Genomic DNA, 20,839 nt, shown 5'->3' with positions numbered 1-20,839 from the left:
AAAAAAAAAAATTTCGTGTTTTCGTCGGTATTTGCGGCATTCTTGGCCCTAATAAAAATATTGAAAATTTTAAATAAGAATATTTTGTAGTTTGAATTAACCATTAAGCTAGATTGCAGTGCTAGTGCAATTTGTAATAAAATCCTGTAATCAATTTTAGAATCGAAGTCAAAGAACTGTATATAAAAAATTGCCGACCTATTTCCTTTGTACGCAGTTTATTTTGAGGTTTCCTATTGCTTTGCTCTGGATTAATAGTCTCATTTCCTTGTGTCCCGATTTTTTTACTTTGAGATTTATCACCTCATTTTCGCAATGCCCGTATTGGTTGGTTGATTTTGTAACTCCAAGAAATTTTTACTTGTTTACAGTTAATATAATTATTTATTTTAAACATAGCCCTTATATTTATGTTCTACATTGTACGTTTTAGTCAGTCAACTTTACGAAGTCAAAATTGCGCTGGATAAAAAAATGCAGAACATTGCAAAGATGATAACAGAGCAACTTCGAAATCCTAACGAGCTAGACATAAGCTTGAGGATGGAGTTTGGGCCTTTTGAAACTGTCCACAAGTGGAAGCGGATGTCAGAGTGCTACGAGTTTGTTGGAGCAAGGTAAGAAGTTCCTTTATGTGAGACTACTTGTAAAGCTTGAACTAAATTCAGTTAGCTTGAAGCCTAGAAAACTTCCGGAATCTTCTTCCTGAGTTGCATCCACATTACTAGGATTGTAGTTCCTAACTGATATTGCCCTGCTTGACTATGTTTCTACATAACGTCCAATTCTCTGCTGCATGATATGCACTGTAGACAGAACAGTTTAGTGCTTCCCTTACCTGGTCTGTCCAACTGGTACTGTCCGTCCGTCTTGGGCTATGTCCGCGTAGCCTCTTCCCATTTAATAACTATGGGTTAAATTAAGAAGTGTGGCTGAGATGCCAAGTTGGGTGGTTTTTTAAATATTTCGTTGCATTTGACAATAATTTCCAATAGCTAGTGAATTTACCATCAGAGAGATTGAGAGACAGAAAGGGAAGTTTCCTATACTCCTTTAAAAATCAAAAGGTCTCTTAATAAGATGCTAGAATTCTTTTGCATTGGATGTATTCCAATTTCCAGGAGTGTTTTTACACATAATTTTCTAAGTTCAGAGAAGTTTACAAACGTAAATGTGTGAATAAATTTTCAGGAGGAGTAAGCATACAGCTGTTGCTTATAAGGATGCTATCTATGTGTTTGGCGGTGACAATGGGAAGTCAATGCTGAACGATCTCATCAGATTTGATATAAAAGAAATGTCATGGACTAAAACTCTATGCATGGGAACAGCTCCGGCTCCACGATACCACCATTCTGCTGTGGTGAGTAGTTGTAGTTTTAATATATAATGAAGTATTTATGTTATCTAATTACAGAAATTTATGACTATTTAAAATGTTATATTTGGTTGAAAAGTCTTGTTGGGCTAATGGTCAAGTCAACTATGGATGTCAGCTAGATTTCTTGGTTTTTTTCAGTTAAAATTTACAATACCAATCTGGAATTTGGAAATTGGTGGTGTCCACTCCCATGCTTTATAGAATATGTTTGCTCAGTATGAGCCATCAGTCCTGGGTTAGACTATGATGGGTCTATAATATTAGAATTCCATGATATACTATGAAAATCAAGCTTAACTATATATACTCCACGAAAAACAGGGGGAATGTGTATGGTGTTATTTATAATTTCTTTAATCATTAATGTATATATTTTGCTGCATCAACAGCGACTGGTTTTGTTTTTTTTCCATTATAAATTACATGTAGGGGTATCGGTCTTTATACTCCACACCAAACAGATCTTTTTGCTCTGACACCAAAGCATTGTCAGTAGGTGTCGGAGTGAAACATAGCCAATTAAGCTTAATTTTGATAGGGTGTATGGTCAACAATCCCCTCTCCCATGAAGCCTGCGTCTGTTGATGATCATAATAATGATGAACCCTTTATACCCAAAAGAGGAAGCGTGTGAGTGCTTCGATATTTCATCTTAAATATAAGTTGTGTTGGAGTTTTAAACAGGCAGTCTATGTATGTGTATTTTAGTGCAGATACCTCCTCACACTTCTTACTTACAAAAAATCATCGTGAGGAAACCTGCATGAGGAACTCTCATAGTTGTGTGGGAGCCCACCAATCACCACTGGGCCAGCATGGTGGACTATGGCCTTAACCCCTTCTCATTACTTTTTAATTTAAGGAGAAGTCATTAAGGCCATAGTCCACCATGCTGGCCCATTTATATCATTAATGTGAATAAAAAATTAAGTAATTTAATAAAAATAAATCTATAATTTAAAAAAATATAACTTAAACCTATTATTTATTGTAATTACAATAATAAATAACAACCGTTATTAATAATAAGAAAAATGTGATGAATAAGGGGCTCCGATCACCACGTCAGAGGAACACAGACACTCCGAAATACTTGGGAGTATTTATAACAAAAAAAAACCCCTTCTCACTGTGGGAGGAGACCTTTGCCCTAGAATATGCCATATGATATTAACATACCAACTCACACTATCTTAAGGGGTCAATGTTATTTATTGTGTGTACACACTACCATTGGTTTTTCATGAATTCTGCGAGAACCATACTTTTTTCTCGCATAAAAAGCAGCCTATGTATCAATCCAGGGTAAAATATACCTCTATTCCAAAGTTTTGTCAAATTGGTATCGAACGCCCGTCCATCTATCTATAGAAACGCTCAAATACATTTCAAATATATATTATATTATAAGTAGGATATGAATAAACTATTTGCTTTTTTACTTTTGCAGGTTCACAGATCTTCAATGTTTGTCTTCGGTGGCTATACTGGTGACATATTAGCAAACTCCAACTTGACTAATAAAAATGATCTCTTTGAATACAAATTCCAAACAGCTCAATGGGTCCAGTGGAAATTTACAGGCCAGTATGTATTTTATATACCCTACATTTTACTTTCAATTCAATATTATTTTAAAACAAGGATTGTGATGCCTAAATGCCTGTAACTTAAAATATATAAAAGTGTGTGGCTTTGTTCATAGATTCATTATCTTCACTGGTATTATAATAATCCTACAGTTAAAGAAAAATTAAAACTGCCTTTTTCTTTTCTGAATGACTTACTATACCATTGCTTCAAGCAGGATTTTATTTTAAATTATTCAGAATTATATTCCAAATCTTAGGGCCATAAAGATATGTCGTATAAAACTGGCATTTTAATCATCAATAGCCTATAACAGTCCAGTCCTTTAGTCCAGTCTGTGCTGAACTAAAGGCCTCTCTAAATACTAAGATGTGCCCAATACCACCACACTATATATATATCAAGCTATATCAAGTCCCTGTACTTCAGCAACTTGTAATAATGAATTCAAATTCAAAATTTCTATCATGTAGGCCTATCACAGGCACTTATGAAGCGTTCATACATACATGTTTACATAGTTGTAAGGGGATGGTGATGACTTCGTTCGTCAACTTAAACCTAAAGCTACGAAAGTTCCAAACGCGCGCTGGTCTAAGAAGAGCCCACAACAAACTTAGCCGGGTATTTTTTTTTTGTTATCACCATCTCACAGTAATTTTATTTGAAGCTATGAAGCTAGAGCAATTCACACCCAAGCTTTTTTATCGTTTAAGTAATCCTTAATATTATAATAGGATTTTTCTGTAAGCTTAAGTTTTATATAAACTTTGAACTTATTGAGAGACATCTCAATTATTTAAGCGTTATACGCGTGTCATTAAAACTAGAAAGATTTTGGATCGATTTGAACAGGAAAGGAACAACAGCCGAACAATTCTTTCAACTTTTAATACAAAGCGTTCTTTTTGGTGGCACGGTGGTAGGAATGATTATTATATTTTCATTTTTTATTAGATCATCCGGATTATTTGAATAAACCGGATGATCTAATAAAAAATGAAAATATACATAAATTTCCCATTTTTATTAGGGAGCCAGTACCTCGATCGGCGCACGGTGCCGCAGTTTATGACGATAAGCTGTGGATCTTCGCTGGATACGATGGAAATGCCAGGTTGAATGACATGTGGACTATAAATCTAGTGGTAGGTACTTCAAAGTTAAATTTTCTTAGCTCAACCTGACAAATCGGATGGTATCTGACTAGAAGCAAGACGTAGGCGACCAAGCATGAAGCCGAGTAATCCGAATAATTTCTTTGATTTCACAAATAGTACACTAGCAGAGAAAGTTTTAAATATGTTGTAGCAACTAGAGTGGCGCGCTATTTCATTCGCGATTTTTCTAAAAAAAAAACCACGGGATTCGTTTCTTTCCACGTTCTCTGAGACTTATCTGTAAAACCGAAACGCTTAAATTTTTTAAGTAAACCATTGTCATAGTTGTTGACTGCCGATTGGCGCAGTGGGCAGCGACAATACAATATTTGTGTGATGAACATGAATGTTTTTCAGTGTCTGGGTGTTTATCTACATATTATAAGTATTTATGTATATTATTCATAAAAAATATTCATAACACAAGTACCCATAACACAACCTACGCTTACTTTGGGACTACATGGCAATGTGTGTATTGTCGTAGTATATTTATTTATTTATAGTTTTTACTGAACGAAATCAGATAAAGCCCTTACGACACATGCAAAAGTAAACTCAACTCAAGTTCTCTTGCTGTAAGTCCTATCTACAAAGGTTGCCTGTAAGAGATTGCTTGCACCAATAAAGCCGCCTTTGCATGTCTACATTGTGTACTGTATACTCCTTACTGTTTTTTTTCCTGTATGTTATACGTGCAATAAAGTGTTTCTTCTTCTTCTTCTCAAGTGACTCCTGTCACTTTATTACGTACCCGTCGCGTAGCGTACGTACTATGCACCTGCCGTTCTTTTATCTGCAATGAGGTTGTCATAAGTAAACAATGAGATTTTTTTGAATTAGTTTGTATGGAAAAATACATATACTTCTTTTGATCTAGTATTTTACAGGGTGATTCCTTATGAAATATACTAATGCACCGTTCAACAGTATTTCTTAATTCCGTTACGCTTTGTATAATATCATAGGAATTTTGAATCTGTCATCTTTTATGAATTTGTCTTGATTTCCTTAGGGGGAGAATCACCAATGGGAGCACGTGGAGCAGAAAGGCGAATGCCCCCCCACTTGTTGTAACTTCCCCGTGGCGGTTGCTCGCGGCAAGATGTTTGTGTTCAGCGGACAGAGCGGCGCTAAAATCACTAACGCGCTATTCCAGTTCGACTTCGAGACAAACACGTGAGTGAATGAATTAATGAATGAAAAATTGTATTATGTTCGAGTTTAAAAATTGTTGGCTGGCATTTTTTTTTAGTGGTAGTATATTAAACACACACCTAATCTTTTCTACGCGGTATCGTAACAGAACACTAAGTCGCATACTAAATTCTAATCCGGAATCATCGTAGTCATATTCTCAAAAGGCTACTGACGATTAGCTTTATATGTGGCTTTACTATGACCTCTTAAAGTTACCGTTCTTGTTGTGACTAATGAGAAACAATATCAACTAATCTTTGAAAAACACTACGATTGAGGTCAACACGCGAATTATAATTGTGAATTTCAATTGATATAAATACGCGAAATAGGTATAAATTAAGATTACCCAAGACTAGAACTAAGTATGGCAGTAAAACTATATAGGTATACAATAGTCTACCCAAAGAGACTTTATGCGCGAAATCTTTTAAATCATTTAAAAATGAGCTAAAAATTAATTGTTTAAATTTTTTATTTTATTTTACTACTAAGAGCTGTTATTAGATTAAGCTGCTAGTTTTGTATTACTAACTAGATAATATATTACCACTTCTTTATGTTAATTTTAATTTCTCATTAAGTGAAACTGTTTCATTTAAGAATAAATCTCTTTAAACCTAATTTAAAAAGTAGTTGCACTGTTTGCTAAATTTAAAAAAGGAAATAACAGCGTTTCTGTGAATTCTGGTCTTCTTATTTTTTACGGCACCATGAATCTGGTGTAGGTTTCGGTGAAGTTAAGATATATTATAATAATTAATTTCTAAATAATAATATGGTTGGATTAGAGAATTTAGCTAAATTTATGTAAACATTTTGTTAAAGAAGAGCGAGACCATAATTATGATTTGAATGTAATTATTGTTAATGATATAAAATTTATTACTATTATTGTTGATGTTGAAAATTAGCAACTACTGAGTTTCTCGCCGGCTCTTGGTAGAATCTGCTTTCCGAACCGGTGGTAGAGTCACTACAGACAGATATACTTGACTTTTCAAAAGTGCTTATGAAATAAATGAATTTTGAATTTTATTAAGAGCTCTTTTTTTTCGAAAATATTAAAGAGTTTACCTTTCGTTCGCCAATTAATGTTTAAAAACACCTGCAGGGCTACGCTCAGGCAGGAGACAAAAATTATATCCCCCGATTATATCCCGTCACAAGGGATATAATTACCGTGTCGACCTGCTAAAACACGGGAACATGGAATTGGTGAAGAGTACCCCGTTTATTATTACACGTATATTATTTGGATATTATTTCCATCCGTGCGCCAGTGCTCTAAGAGTTGACATAGCTAGAAGATACATTTATTTTACACCACCTGTCCGCTCTCGCTCATGTTGTCCTAATCCAAAGGTTGCCAGGCAGAGATCGCTACTAAGCGATAAGGCCGCCTTTTGTATTCTATACCAGTCTTTGTATTTCTATTGTTATTTTATTTTCCTAACTTCATCATCATCACATCAACCGATAGACGTCCACTGCTGGACATAGGTCTTTTGTAGGGAGTTCCAAGTTCCACGATTTTCCTAACTTCATAGTGGTGTACAAATAAAGAGTTAAATAATAATAATACATTTTTATCCTTTCCCCGGGGATATAACTGTCCCCTGCCCATACTATCCATGCTGGGGTGTGATTCCATCAAGAAAACATAGTTGAGATAACTCGCGTAACATATTCGCTATACTCATTGACGCCATGTTTCCATTCAGTTGGAGTCGCGTATGCACCGAGCACTTACTGCGGAGCGCGGGACCCGCACCGGCGCGGCGATACGGTCACGTGATGTTACACCACGCGCGGCATCTATACGTGTTTGGCGGCGCCGCGGATAGCACCCTGCCTTCAGACCTCCATTGCTACGACCTTGACACGCAAATGTGGTGTGTATTTTTTATTTCACTACAAGTTAGCCCGTGTATCAGTGGCGTGCATAGCATATAATATAAATGAAGAAAATGTCCAGTACGAGTTATAAATACATAAGGGTTTTCTATATTTATTTTTTATTTATTATTTATGTACCATAAATTGTGATTGTGAACATAAGATACATGAAGTGTACAAAGGAAATAGGACTATAACTCTTATAAAGCATATCCTTATTTTTTTTATAACTCGTAGTGATCTGCTTACCCTATGCATACACTCTATGCACGCCACTGCATATATATATTGCAAGTCGTATGCTATCTCACCTGATGGTAATTTATTCAGCTTAAGATGGTATCGGGATAACCTGTTGGAGGAATGACAATTATATTTAATGTATACCCCTATTTTAGTGGTTTCTACACGGCATCGTACCGGCATCGTACCAGAAAATAAATAGATTTATTTCTGATGCTGTAACGTGAAACAGCTGAAAACTACGTAGGTCGTATTACTTACTGTACTGAGGGATGCGGAAATGAAGCGGTGATAGCCCAAAAGAAACGGTGGTAGGAGCTCGACTTCACTTTCGGGGAAACGGGTTCGAATCCCAGCACGCACATCTAAATCTTCTAAGTTATGTGCGTTTTAAGTAATTAAAATATCACTTGAAGGAAAACATTGTTAGGAAACCTGCGTGCCTGAGAGATCTACATAATTTTCTCAAAGGTGTGTGGAGTCCACCAATCCGCACTGGGCCAGCGTGGTGGACTACGGCCTTGACCCCTTCTCATTGCGGTAGATGCGATGTATGTACTCGGTTTATTGTGACATGACTACCTCGAGGGCTCTTTCATACTACTTTATATTACCTTGCTTTCTGAGACCAAGGCTGTGGGCTCGATTCCCACAACTCTAAAATGTTTGTGTGATGAGCATGAATGTTTTTCAGTGTCTGGGTGTTTATATGTATATTGAATGAATGAGTGATGAATGAATACACTTTTATTGTACACCAAAGAAACAAAAAGTAGTTACAAAGATATAAATACAATCAAGAGAGTACAATTTGGTGGCCTTATCGCTACATAGCGATTTCTTCCAGGCAACCAATGGCGTAAAAGGAAAAAACGTAGAAAAGAGGTAGGTGGTGCAATAAATAAGATTTAAAAATTATACAAATATATAAATATAAATAAAATATATATATATATATATATATAAATATAACTATAATATATATATAAATATATTATATATAAATACAAATAAAATATATAACATAAATATCTATATAAATATATTATAAGTATTTATGTGTATTATATCCATACAAATATTCATCAGCTATCCCAGTACCCATAACACAAGCTACGCTTCCTTTGGGGCTAGATGGCTATGTATGTATTGTCGTAGTATATTAATTATTTATTTATTTACTTTGTCAATGAGATCATTGTCTTCTCAATATTGCTTTCCTTTTTTTTAAATACAGACTACTCCTTGGCTGCAATAACGCCTGATGGTTCATGGTATTTGATGAACGAAAAGCTTATAGAACCATTATAGGTGGTCTGGATTTTTTTATAGGCATTTCTTTGATAAGTTACGTTAATGTAAAAATCAAAAAGTAGGTAATAAATAAATATTGTTGTGACAACTTAAATAGAAAAAAATACAATATAATTAATGAGTTTAAAAAGGAGTACCACCATTTCTTTTATCATTAAAGGTATACCCCTATTTTTGTGGCTTCTACACGGCGTCGTACCGGAACATACCGGAAAATAAATAGGTTTATTTCTGATGCTGTAACGAGAGCTGAAACTCCCTCCCTATATAGGTCAGTGGTTCAGCCAGCATCGGACTCGCAGATCCCATCGGGTCGCCTGTTTCACGCGGGCGCGGTCGTTGGCGATGCAATGTACATCTTCGGCGGAACCGTTGACAACAACGTGCGAAGCGGAGATCTGTATCGCTTCCAGGTATTATTAAAGTCTTACTCTCAAGGATCTGACCGACGGAGGATCGTTTTAACGCACAACGGCGAATCACTCACGTATATTTAAAATCTTATGTTACTGCATAAAACAAGGAAACTTGGGCTTTTATGTCAGAAATGGAATAGAATAGTATACAACACACCACAATAGGAAAAATACAAGGAAAACTGTAATAGGCAAACACTAAAAGTGATCTTTTAAAGGCAACCTGAGCGTGCGAAGCCGATAGAAAAGTGGAAAGTGGGTGGTCCAAGTATTGAATGACAAAGTACGTACATTTTTGGATTTCAGCGACCCTAGAAAGTCTTAAACAATTCAATCTATGTACGTTCCAGTGGTGTGCACTTCAAACATGCACTTTTGTGCACTGCATACCCTAAAATATTTACAAAGCTTGTATAGGCGGAGGATTTGCCTATTTGATGCCATCTTCCTACTTTTTGCCTACTCCAGTTAAAAATCTTGTGCACGCACACTGGTACGTACCAAAATCTTAATTGCTTTTAATTTTTACAGCCAAAATCACTTATATGAGTTAACTGATAGAAATCGTCATGTAAGGTAAAAGCGTTATGTCCTCTTCGGGCGAGTCGAAACGACTTATCCAATGATAAGATATAGAGTAGAGTACAGAATTTCGTTGCAACTGAAGGTTCTCCGACCACGAACCAAGAAACCATTTTATTTATTTATTTCTTAAGGACACTAACAATATACATATATACATATGTATATGTACATAGTACATAAACAGTAATAAACTTGTACAATATTTTACACATTCACTTATATGAATATCGATAACAAGTGACCATGACATTTACAAAAAAAAAAATATCAATAATGACATTTAAACACAGCAAAAAGAATCACAAAGACATTGCCCCTTATACAGAAAAGATTTATTTTTCAGTTATCAAACTATCCTCGGTGCACTCTACACGACGATTTCGGTCGCATCCTTAAGTCGCAGCAATTCTGCGACATCACTCTCCTCGTAGGAGTTGACCAGACCGCGGTATACGCACACCAGGCGATGTTGGCTGCACGCTCACAGTACCTGAGAGCTAAGATTAAGTAAGTAATGTTTGTCTTCGTAGAAGAACTAGAGTTACCGACATTGAAGTGGCAATGGGCGGGGCACATAGCTCGGAGAACCGGTGGACGTTGGGGTCTTAAGGTGCTGGAATGTCGATCCCGCACCGGTAAACGCAGCGTAGGTCGGCCCCCAACGCGGTGGACAGATGACATCAGGCGAGTCGCTGGGAGCCGCTATAGGCTATTTTGCTCCGAAACCGGAGCATCCTCAGGAGATGATAAATTAATAATTTATAATAATTGTTAAGTCACTTAACAATTATTTATTGTAAAGTCAACATAAATAAATAAATAAATAAATAAATATACTACGACAATACACACATCGCCATCTAGTCCCAAAGTAAGCGTAGCTTGTGTTATGGGTACTAAGATGACTGACGAATATTTTTATGAATAATATACATAAATACTTATAATATACATCTCCTGAGGATGCTCCGGTTTCGGAGCAAAACGTGCGTAGAGGGTACATTGCCGAAGATCTGTTTGGTGTGGAGTATAAGGATTGAAGAAATTATAAATTACACCGGACATATTTGATGTAATTATTACTCGTTCATACATTCTTTTAATAGCCCCGGGGAGACGAGTTGGGCAACTGTAAAGTGTTCACGGGGTGCGTTGCTAAATAAATAAATAAATAAATTATTACAGATTCTCCTGCTTTTCGCGGACTATAGCAAATTAAGCTTAATTTTCATAATATATCATGGATTTCCGCAAAGTAACGCCTGCTTCTATCGAATATTTACTTGTTCCCTTCCGATTTTTACACAGAGTAAAATTAGAGTTATTATGAAAGTAACGATTTTGTAGCATTAATTGTAAATGTTAATATGGAAAAATTCTTTTGAGTTTATGCTTACACCTTTAAATTAAGACCTGTGATGTATATTAAATGAGTTAATAAATAAATTTAAATGTCTATTGAATTATGTATGCAATTTTCTTTGATTAGAGAGGCGCATGAAGACTTAGTCAAACGCATAGAAGCTGGAGAAGAGGAACCAACTGCAGAATGCTCATACAAATCTCCTCCGCAGTTGACCGTGAAGCTACCGGAGGCCACACCCGAGGCGTTCCGGATGGTCCTCAACTACATATATACGGATAGAATCGATCCTACTGAAAAAGGTAAACGTCTATCGACACTTTCTACAAACAACTCTTCTTTTACAAATTCGGGTGCTTGCCGCATTTGCATGCCACCAATATTCTTTGAGTTATCTATAAAGGGTGAAAGGGTCATGTTAACTTACCAACCCAGCAGGGCTAGCACGAGCGGGAGATAAAATTATATCCCCCTATTATATGCCCTGACAAGGGATATAATAACATGCCCACCTGCTAAATCACTGGAACGTGGAATAGGAGAATATCTGACTTTATGGAAGATCTGTTTGGTGTGGTTATAAGTTACATCATGCTTATTTATCTGGTTGTCGCGGATTATAGCTATTTGAGCTTTGTAGATTGCTTAGAAAGTTTTAACTTATATGTGTGACAAGGCCATCAAATGTTATCTACTCTCTATTTTATGAATTTTTCTGGAACTTTTTTTTTTTGCAGTGCACAATAAAAGCATAAAATTAGCCTAGTTCCAGCTTTCTTAATGGTATTGCAAAGTCTGTATCACCGATCTAATCTTGTTGTCAAAAAAATATACTTTTTCTAAATTGTGCCGAAGTCCTCAAGAACGCTAAGCTAAAGAATGTTTTATTAGATGAGGACCCAGCCTCACCAGCTACAATCCTGTTGGTAATGGAAGTACTACGGCTCGCTCTGCGTCTGAACATTCCAAGATTGCGCGGCCTCTGCGCTCGCTATTTACGCGCTAACCTCTGCTACAGCAATGTTCTTCAAGCTTTGCACGCGGCACATCACGCCAATTTGAGCTGCATCAAGGAGTATTGCTTACGGTGAGACTATAGAACGGTAAACCCAAACCTCCCCAGGTTTGGGTTTTTGGCACTTTCGATACGATCTTGTAAAAAAGCCAAATGTTAGTCAAAACTATTAAACTGCTACAAGTCCTGCTGGCAGGTCATTTGCCGTTCATCTGATGGTTCAAAAAACCCCTTAAAAGTCGATGGACGGAAAACTGGAGCGTGCCGATGCCTAGGAAGACCTAAGATACCGTGAAATGATAGAATGTCCGTTCAGTTATATCCAAAAAAATAAAGAAGATATAAAGTGTAATGTATTTGATGGCATAAAGTTGCCAGTCTGTTGTCTAGTTGTCTAGGGCACCGCAAAAATTGAAAGTCGAATAAATTTCGAGTTGTGAAGTTAACTTCTTAGGAAACCAACCGGCATCAAACGCTCCTTTTCTATTTAGATTCGTGGTAAAAGACTACAACTTCACGGCGATCGTAATGTCGCCAGAATTTGAGCAGATGGAACAGAAACTGATGGTGGAAGTCATTCGTCGCCGACACCAGCCGCATCACAAGCTGCCACCAAATCATGATCAGGAAGAAGAGGTTCTCGGTGAGTAGAGTCGGCGACGGCATAAAATTTTTAATCTCAAAATCCATTTTAAATTTTACGTTAACCCGAATGAAATCTCGGAAAAGTGTCTCAATCAATTGTCTAGTGCCGACTTTGGTGAACAGCTTGGTGACTGTAGATCGGAATATAGTTGTCCTTAGTTAGAATATACTTTTCCCGCGGGTGTGATCGAGGTTACTGTGGGAATATAACGGATATCGGGCAGCAGTTTCTTCTGTTCTAACATCTGTTGCGATCACCAACACTCTGCCAAGCGTAGTGATTATAGGCGAACCCTCGCATATGTGAAATGGCCGAAGTGTTTGAGTTATCAAAATGTTTCTGCTTCTTTACCAGGAACAACGCTAGAACAAGATATGTGCGTGTTCGTGGGGGGCGCGGATTTGGCCGATGTTACGTTGCGGGTGGCCGGTGCAACGAGACCGGCGCATCGGTCAATACTGGCCGCGAGGGCTGCATACTTCGAGGCCATGTTCCGGTCATTCTCCCCGAAGGATAACGTTGTTAATGTTTGTATTAAGAGTTGTATAATTCTATAATTAAATTCTTCTTTAATTAAAGCTTTCGTGATCATGCCTGAGAGTTCTCCATAACGATTTCAAGGGCGTGTGAAGTCTACCAATCCGCATTGCCAGCGTGGTGGACTACGACCTAAACCCTTCTCATTGTAAGTCTGCTGTGTGTAGTGACTCTACCACCGGTTCGGAAGGCAGATTCTACCGAGAAGAATCCGGCGAGAAACTCAGCGGTTGCCATTTTTCAATATCAACAATTTACATTTTACATTTTAAAATTCATTTTTCTATCTTGTGAGAGATGAAAGCGGAGCCGGGTGCTTCAAGCAACCTTGTCATTAAGAAATTCATCAATTGTGTAATAACCTCGCTGTAATAAATGTGCTTTAACACATTCTTTAAACTTATGCATTAACTTACAATAGTTAATAGTTTAAAATGATGACGATGACTTGTATAGGCCATCGTCATGTAAATCAAAATTTGGAATACCCGACATAGCTTAACGTATCGCCAAATGCTAATTGCTACATAGCTTGGGGAACCCTTTGTCGCGTGGGGTCCCAAGGTGTTGAAATGGCAACCCCAAATTTGTAAATGCAGGTTAGTAGACCCCCGTTAATGCAGGAGGAGAAACTAGGAGCAAAGATGAAAGACTAGTTCGGTGACATAATTGACTTATACAACAAATTTGGACATCTACATATAAAAAATGTGGACAGGTGAAATCAAACCAGTTGTACAGAGCCGCTGTACGTAAGTGGCACGAGCCTTTGAATATGGATTTTTTAAATATTGAATTAGAGAATTTAGACCTGTATGCAGAAGTGAACGGGCATCGGTTTATAGGCTTCAACTAAAATAAATAAATGATTGGTTTGACGAATTACAAAGTTATGGATATGGATTGTTATGGTATCGCATAAATCGGAATAAGAATACGCAAAATCGGATTTCCGGATTCCGAGGAATAGATTGTTCCTTACACATTTTTAGAACGCTATATTTTGTACCTAGATTCATATCTGCAATACGGTGCCGTCAGAGGAGGCTTTCGACTCCCTTCTGCGGTACATTTACTACGGCGACACCAATATGCCCACTGAAGACTCACTGTACCTTTTTCAAGCACCTATTTATTACGGTAAGCAGCTGTCATAGTCTGACTTTCCTTTACTTTACTTTGTGACTCCAAGTCATAATTTTATTACTTTAGGACTATGCGTCAGAAAAATCAAGGCGCAGTATAGCTTCCCTTAGTAAGCTTATGTTACTACGGGAACGCAGCTAGTTACCACCTTACCAAGTTTAGCCCGTTACCATCTTTGACCACATCATTAAAATTGAATTAAATTTAAAAAAAAAAGTTTTCCGTCATCATATAGGTAGTGGCGTGCATAGAGGGTATGTCCTGTACATACCCTGTATGCACGCCTAAAAATAGGCATTGTAAGAGTTATAATGAACCTATAAATGTAACCTACCCGTACGGATTTGTAACTTGTTCTGGAGATTTTCTTTATTTTATATCATCTGCATACCCTCTATGCACGTCGCTGCATATAGGCACACCTGCAAAAAAATAGTAGAGCTTTCGTGACAGAGTTCGTTTTGGGAAGTACGTCTTTGTTGCCAAGCAGCATTGATGTGTTCCGATCAGAAAAACATACAACTCAGGTCAATAGACACAGAATGCCTCTTTGTAGGATGTGTTTGTTGCATACCCTGCGAAGTATTGCTCCGTTTATGTACCATAAAGCGGGGAATCTGCTTGGCCCGTCAATTAATACTATAAAAATAAAAATACAACATCTAAAATTCAGGTTTCACCAACAACCGCCTCCAGGTGTTCTGCAAGCATAATCTGCAGAGTAACGTTTCACCAGAGAACGTTCTAGCGATTCTGCAGGCGGCCGACCGCATGCGTGCCGCAGACATAAAGGAATACGCTCTGAAGATGATCGTACATCACTTTGAATTGGTATGTGTTTACTTCTAGTCTTCTACTGTACGCGCAAAAAACACTATCTCCTAAACTATGCATCCAAATAATGCTGTAAAGCGCAAAGTTTACCTACATTATATTGTCTTGGTGATAAAATTACTTTTTTCTCTGTAAGAAATATTATTTAGCTGATATTGATTATTGTAAAACACCTCTTTTATTTGCACGCTCGCAATCCTGTATCCGTTGTCGAGTGTCGAAACATTGTAATGTTAAAGCAAAATAGATCGAATATTAATTCCTTTTAGATCAACAATCCTGATTTGTATTTTAAAGGAGCGCTTACTGTAAAAGCGTAGTCAAATTTGAGCTTACAAACAATGTTGATAAATTCCATTTTATTCTGGCGTTACAGAGTAACGATAGTCGAAAATCTTAGATTACAGGTACAGCTGACGATATACTCAAATCGTCCCTGCTAACGCAATGGTATTTGAATATAATCCCATCGTTCCGGATACTATAATTTTTCTATGAAAATTCTGCCCTAAGTAATGGTGGTAAAGTGAGGAAAAAAAGGGAAATACTTATAGTATATTTACATATTTGGGGACATTGGCATCATTTTCTAATCATTTTAATCAAATTACATTGTCCTCAATAACGGGTACGATGGGACTGCACCCAAGTCACCCGCTTGCTCTTTAGACCTCCCGCTTTTTATATTAAAAAAAGACAGAATACCTCAGCACTGATACACTTCGACTTCACTTTCCGTGCGGGCGCGTTCGAATCCTAACTTTTCAAAGTTGTGATCGTTTCAAGCAATTAAAATATCACTTGCTTCAACGGTGAAGGAAAACATCGTGAGGAAACCTGCATGCCTGAGAGGTCTACATAATGTTCTCAAAGTGTGTGTGAAGTCCACCAATCCGCACTGGGCCACCGCGGTGGACTACTGTGTATTATTATTATATATAATAGACCAAACAGCTTTCGCTGATGCGTCTATATCATTTCTTGTGCTCTTTGTCTTTTTGATGTTTGTCCAGTCTAGTCTTAAACTGATTCAGTGATACCGCAGTCACTACATCTTCAGGCAAGGCATTCCAAATTTGTATAACTCTATTGCTGATAAAGTGCTTGGAAGGATTAGACGATGCCTGCTGAAATCCAAGTTTGATACCATAGCCCCTTAATCTGGGGTAACTCTTTTTTGAAAATATTTCCTCAGAATTTGGAATGCTGTAACACTTATTTAATCTATCTATATATACTGATATCTAGACGGCCGACTGGCGCAGTTGGCAGCGACCCTGCTTTCTGAGTCCAAGGCCGTGGGTTCGATTCCCACAACTGGAAAATGTTTGTGTGATGAGCATTAAGTGTTTTTCAGTGTCTGGGTGTTTATATGTATTTTCTAAGTATTTATGTATATATAATTCATAAAAATATTCATCAGTCATCTTGGTACCCATAACACAAGCTACGCTTACTTTGGGGCTAGATGGCGATGTGTGTATTGTCGTAGTATATTTATATTTATTTATTTATATATATAAAAGAAAGTTGTGTTAATTACACAATTTAAAACTAAAGAACGGCTGGACCAATTTTTATGATATTTGATTTTTTTGGATTCTTCTTAGACCGGAATAGGATAATAAGTATTAAAATATAACACATAAAAAGAAAAAAATGATCCGCGGTACGAAGTTCGCCGGGACAGCTAGTATTTTATAAGTTTCAATGAGATCGTCTCTTTCTCGCCTACTTTTGAGGGTGCTGAGTCCCAGATTTGCTAGCCTTTGTGATGTTGATGAAAGGATATTAAACGCTTGTTTTTCAGGTGGCCCGGCAAGACGCAATCAAGAACCTGGCTCAGCCACTCTTAGTAGATATGATATGTGCTCTCGCGGATGATCCTCGGTTCGACACGTCTCTCCCCCCGCCACCGCGCTCTCTCCCCTCCTCTTCTTCCGCGGATACCATCACCGACGATCCCGATTATATACGCCATCGGTGCGGAAAGTAAAAGAAACCAAGAAGTTAATAAATTAAACTATATATTGATGATCTACAGGATAATTTTGAAACCACTGCGGATTTTAATTTGGTGGATTCGGTATCGGTAGTAGAAAATATTTCCACTCAATTTTTCGTATAATTTTTTTTACCATGTCCGAGCATAAAATAAGCAAATCATGGCTACTCGTAATAGATATCTACCTAAATAAATAATAGCCCACTACTATCTTAGGCTGCATCAACACTTACCACTAGGTGAGATTGCAGTCATCGGCTAACTAGTGGATTAAAAAAAAAATACTTCGTAATGTGTGGCATGCGTAGGTAAGTAATGGGTTATTCAATTTTATGTGTTTAAGTTATTATTATGTTTTATTGTATGGAATTATCGCTGCGATCATATGGGACCGAGTGCGAGAACGTTGATCACAAGTTAACAGCTGAGAGCTATTGTAGGGTGCCCATAATTATATTTTCCCGGGACTAATCTTTTGGAACCGTTAATTTCTGTATTGTTAATTAAAAACTTAAAAATACATGTTCATAAATTTGGTTCATGTATATATATACATTACAAAAACATATTAAAATATCCACACTGAAAAAAAAATATTCTGTATACAATGGTGTACATGTGTACATAAATCTCTTACACCTAAAGTAAAGAGTCAATCTAATCCAAAATGTTCAAATCGCAGATTGAGTAAATTACTACTCATACCTGTAAGGATAGCACTCCTTATCTACAGGTATGAGTAGGGAAAGGATACAACTACTAAATTCAATGTGATTAGATGATTTTGGATTACATTTTTTTTGTAATTTCGGGCTATAATCTAAAATAAATTTGACGAAGTTTACCAGAAAGAACTAAACACAACATCTGAGACTTATTGGTATTATATAGAGGTCAAGTGATTTTGAGTGTGTTTGTGTCCTTTCTGCTTAAGAACGCCCAATCGACGAATGCAAAAAGAGTGCTATCCTTTTCTTTAAGGTGCAGTGTGAAAAGGAGAGCACAACTTCTAGAAATGTCAAGTTTTGTTAAGTTGATTTGTGTAACAGATTTGGAACTATTATGTTACAGCTAATTTTAATTTCTTGTGAGTTTGACAGTAATTGTTTCTAGGTGTTTCAAATAAAATAACCTTGAAGGCTTTCAACCTCAGCCTATGGATACTCTCAGCCTCTTTCTATGGATTTGACAAAAGATCAATTGTCAATCAAATGGGGACACCTACATTCTTCCATTTTGCATTTGTTTATCCATTTTTAGCCAAAGGATTGGTGTTACATGTGTGTACATGTTATTCTGGCGTGTATGGCATTACTTGAAACAGCCTCGAATTTTTTTCGTTAATACAAATAAGGGTTTTAGGGCAAGAAAAAATTAAATAAAAAAAGACATGGACTTCAGAAAAAATGAAACTTATCTGTATCAATAGCTAACCCAACTATATCCTAATCAAATATTGTAATATAGGAATGCAAAAGTTGTTAGCAAATCATGTTGAAATATTTTCCTAGATTTTCATAAAAGTTTGGTTGTAACAACTAATTCCTTGGAATGAAGATATTTGCTTAAAATGATTTTTTATACAAACTGTCAAAACCGGCAGAAGACTCAAATCTATTGCTGTTTTGACAAACAGTTTTTTTTTATTTGCTGTAGCATTAAAATTGTTCTACTCTGACAAAAAATTACATATTATATAACTACCTTACTATGAATTTAAAATAATTTATCTAGTCTGCATTTTAATAAATAAAGATAAGAATAGAAATCTATGTTAATAAGTAGGAAAAATGATAATATTTCTTGTTAAGATAATTTAATCATGTTAACAATTTTTATTAAATAAGCTAATAAATTATTTCATTATAATGTTGATGATTTATTCCTTTTCATTCATACTTGTCTTTGATGTCTTTCCATAGTTTCTGAAATACAAAACCAGAATTACAGTAAAGTATAAAAACACATGTTTGTTTAAAGTAGACATACTTTATTTATAGGCTATTTATAATGGCAAGTTTCTATGTTCTCAAAAACTTAGAACTCTGATTTTGCTTCCTTGTGAACCAAATAAAAAATGCTGACTATGAAACTTGGGATTAGAACATTTAGGATTGAATTACAACAGGAAATGGTATCTTATACCAACTATTAATATATTGTATTAGTATTACAGTATTGTGTGCAAAGCAAGGAAAAAAATAAATGAAACTATTATAGGTCTATACATATAGTTAAGAGTTCCTGTATATATAGGACTGTAGCCATATCTGACCAGCCTATCCTGTATTATGTTTAAATGGTTTAGTTGAAAAGCTGAATGATGGGTTTTGGCCATCAGGGGAGAAAACTTCCCGTATTGGTTCCCAGAATACCAGTATTCAGTATTTTAAACCAGAAGTTAACTTAGTTAAATAGAATAAAGAAAAAAATTTGCAACTTGGGGATAGATTAACTAGATCACAACACAGTCCCCAAAAGAACTACTGTACTGTACTAATCATTCTTATGCATTTGTAATATAGGAAAGACAGCAAGAGTATAGATTTGTTGCTGTAAATGACTCTGGTTGCCTTGCACTTCATAATGTAGTCACCAATGAAATTAGGAAAATGGCAGTCCCCGCCACCTTAAAAGAGCACTTCAAGTGGCCCGTACTGGTAATTATCACATAGTGATCATAAGCTAATGATGTAATGGATGCTTTTGGGGTTATTTTAATTTTGCTCAAACTCAATGCAGTGTGGTGTTTTTACTGAAACGTTTGAGGACCCATGCAAGGACTAATACGATCCCGCAATGTGCAATTAATGATCGATTTTCTTTATAAATTTTGGGAACCCAATGCGATCATAGATTAATTTCTTGTAATTTAAAACCAAACCCATACATTTAAGGCAAGGTAGCAGAAAATACAAAATTACATAACAAAATACTTACACCCTTGTTTATGTTCTCAAATATCGAAACTGAAATCAATTCGAAGGTTCTCTCGAAGAAGAATGTTCCACCTGCTACAGCTAATGCAAAGGTGGATGTTCTTTTAAAAACATTACGGTTTAACGTCGCCCACAGAGACATTTTGAAATAATTTCGCAGGTACTCGAACTCAACAAATGAGAACGAACGTCGCAGCTAGCCGTCAAAAATCAAATGTGACCACAGACAAACACCTAAAATAGATCATCGATGTTTGATTACTTAGCCTCTTAAAAAAATATTTAAGCGCATTACATACTAGACGATTTAACGCCTGGTTTAATAAGCTCGTTGGTTGCACTCACAAGACGAGACGATTAGACACCCACTACGTAAAGAATTTTATTCTTTATTTGTTTTCAAAATCTATGGATGTATACCAGCGCTTATACTTATTTTTGAATATTAATCGTTACTAGGCATTTCAGTAACGATTTGTAGCGATGAAATACTCGTCATGACCCAATGCAGGGCGCAAAGAAAGAAAAGAATGTCAAAAGAAAAGCAATTAAAAAAAATCAAAATT

The 20,839-nt window shown here is 36.3% G+C and overlaps 1 protein-coding gene across 3 annotated transcripts; it reads left to right on the top strand.

The window, feature by feature from the left end:
• The first annotated feature begins 23 nt into the window (after positions 1-23).
• Positions 24-19,227, top strand: LOC120628015 (leucine-zipper-like transcriptional regulator 1 homolog). Of its 3 annotated transcripts, none has more exons than XM_039896197.1 (16): positions 24-209; positions 434-617; positions 1,192-1,363; positions 2,832-2,968; positions 4,005-4,119; positions 5,147-5,310; positions 7,056-7,226; positions 9,059-9,200; positions 10,132-10,295; positions 11,278-11,453; positions 12,043-12,238; positions 12,658-12,809; positions 13,167-13,339; positions 14,363-14,489; positions 15,169-15,326; positions 17,140-19,227. In XM_039896197.1, the coding sequence occupies exons 2-16, from the start codon at positions 475-477 to the stop codon at positions 17,323-17,325; spliced, it is 2,376 nt and encodes a 791-aa protein (XP_039752131.1). In that variant the 5' UTR covers positions 24-209; positions 434-474; the 3' UTR covers positions 17,326-19,227. The 3 variants fall into 3 exon arrangements, with proteins under 3 accessions (XP_039752131.1, XP_039752130.1, XP_039752128.1); XM_039896196.1 differs by having other exon boundaries at positions 24-228; XM_039896194.1 differs by having other exon boundaries at positions 24-327.
• The last annotated feature ends 1,612 nt before the right edge of the window (positions 19,228-20,839 follow it).

This window comes from Pararge aegeria, chromosome 12 (genome assembly GCF_905163445.1).
Source record: "Pararge aegeria chromosome 12, ilParAegt1.1, whole genome shotgun sequence".
In the NCBI taxonomy this organism is placed as follows: Eukaryota; Metazoa; Arthropoda; class Insecta; order Lepidoptera; family Nymphalidae; genus Pararge; species Pararge aegeria.
This window is presented reverse-complemented; position numbering and strand designations above follow the sequence as displayed.

Bases quoted from the DNA above. Each gene is read 5' to 3' on its own strand.
- LOC120628015 (XM_039896197.1), top strand. From the start codon at position 475: ATGCAGAACATTGCAAAGATGATAACAGAGCAACTTCGAAATCCTAAC. The intron at 2,969-4,004 runs GTATGTATTTTA...CATTTTTATTAG, and splicing joins CAGTGGAAATTTACAGGCCA to GGAGCCAGTACCTCGATCGG. The intron at 4,120-5,146 runs GTAGGTACTTCA...TGATTTCCTTAG, and splicing joins TGTGGACTATAAATCTAGTG to GGGGAGAATCACCAATGGGA.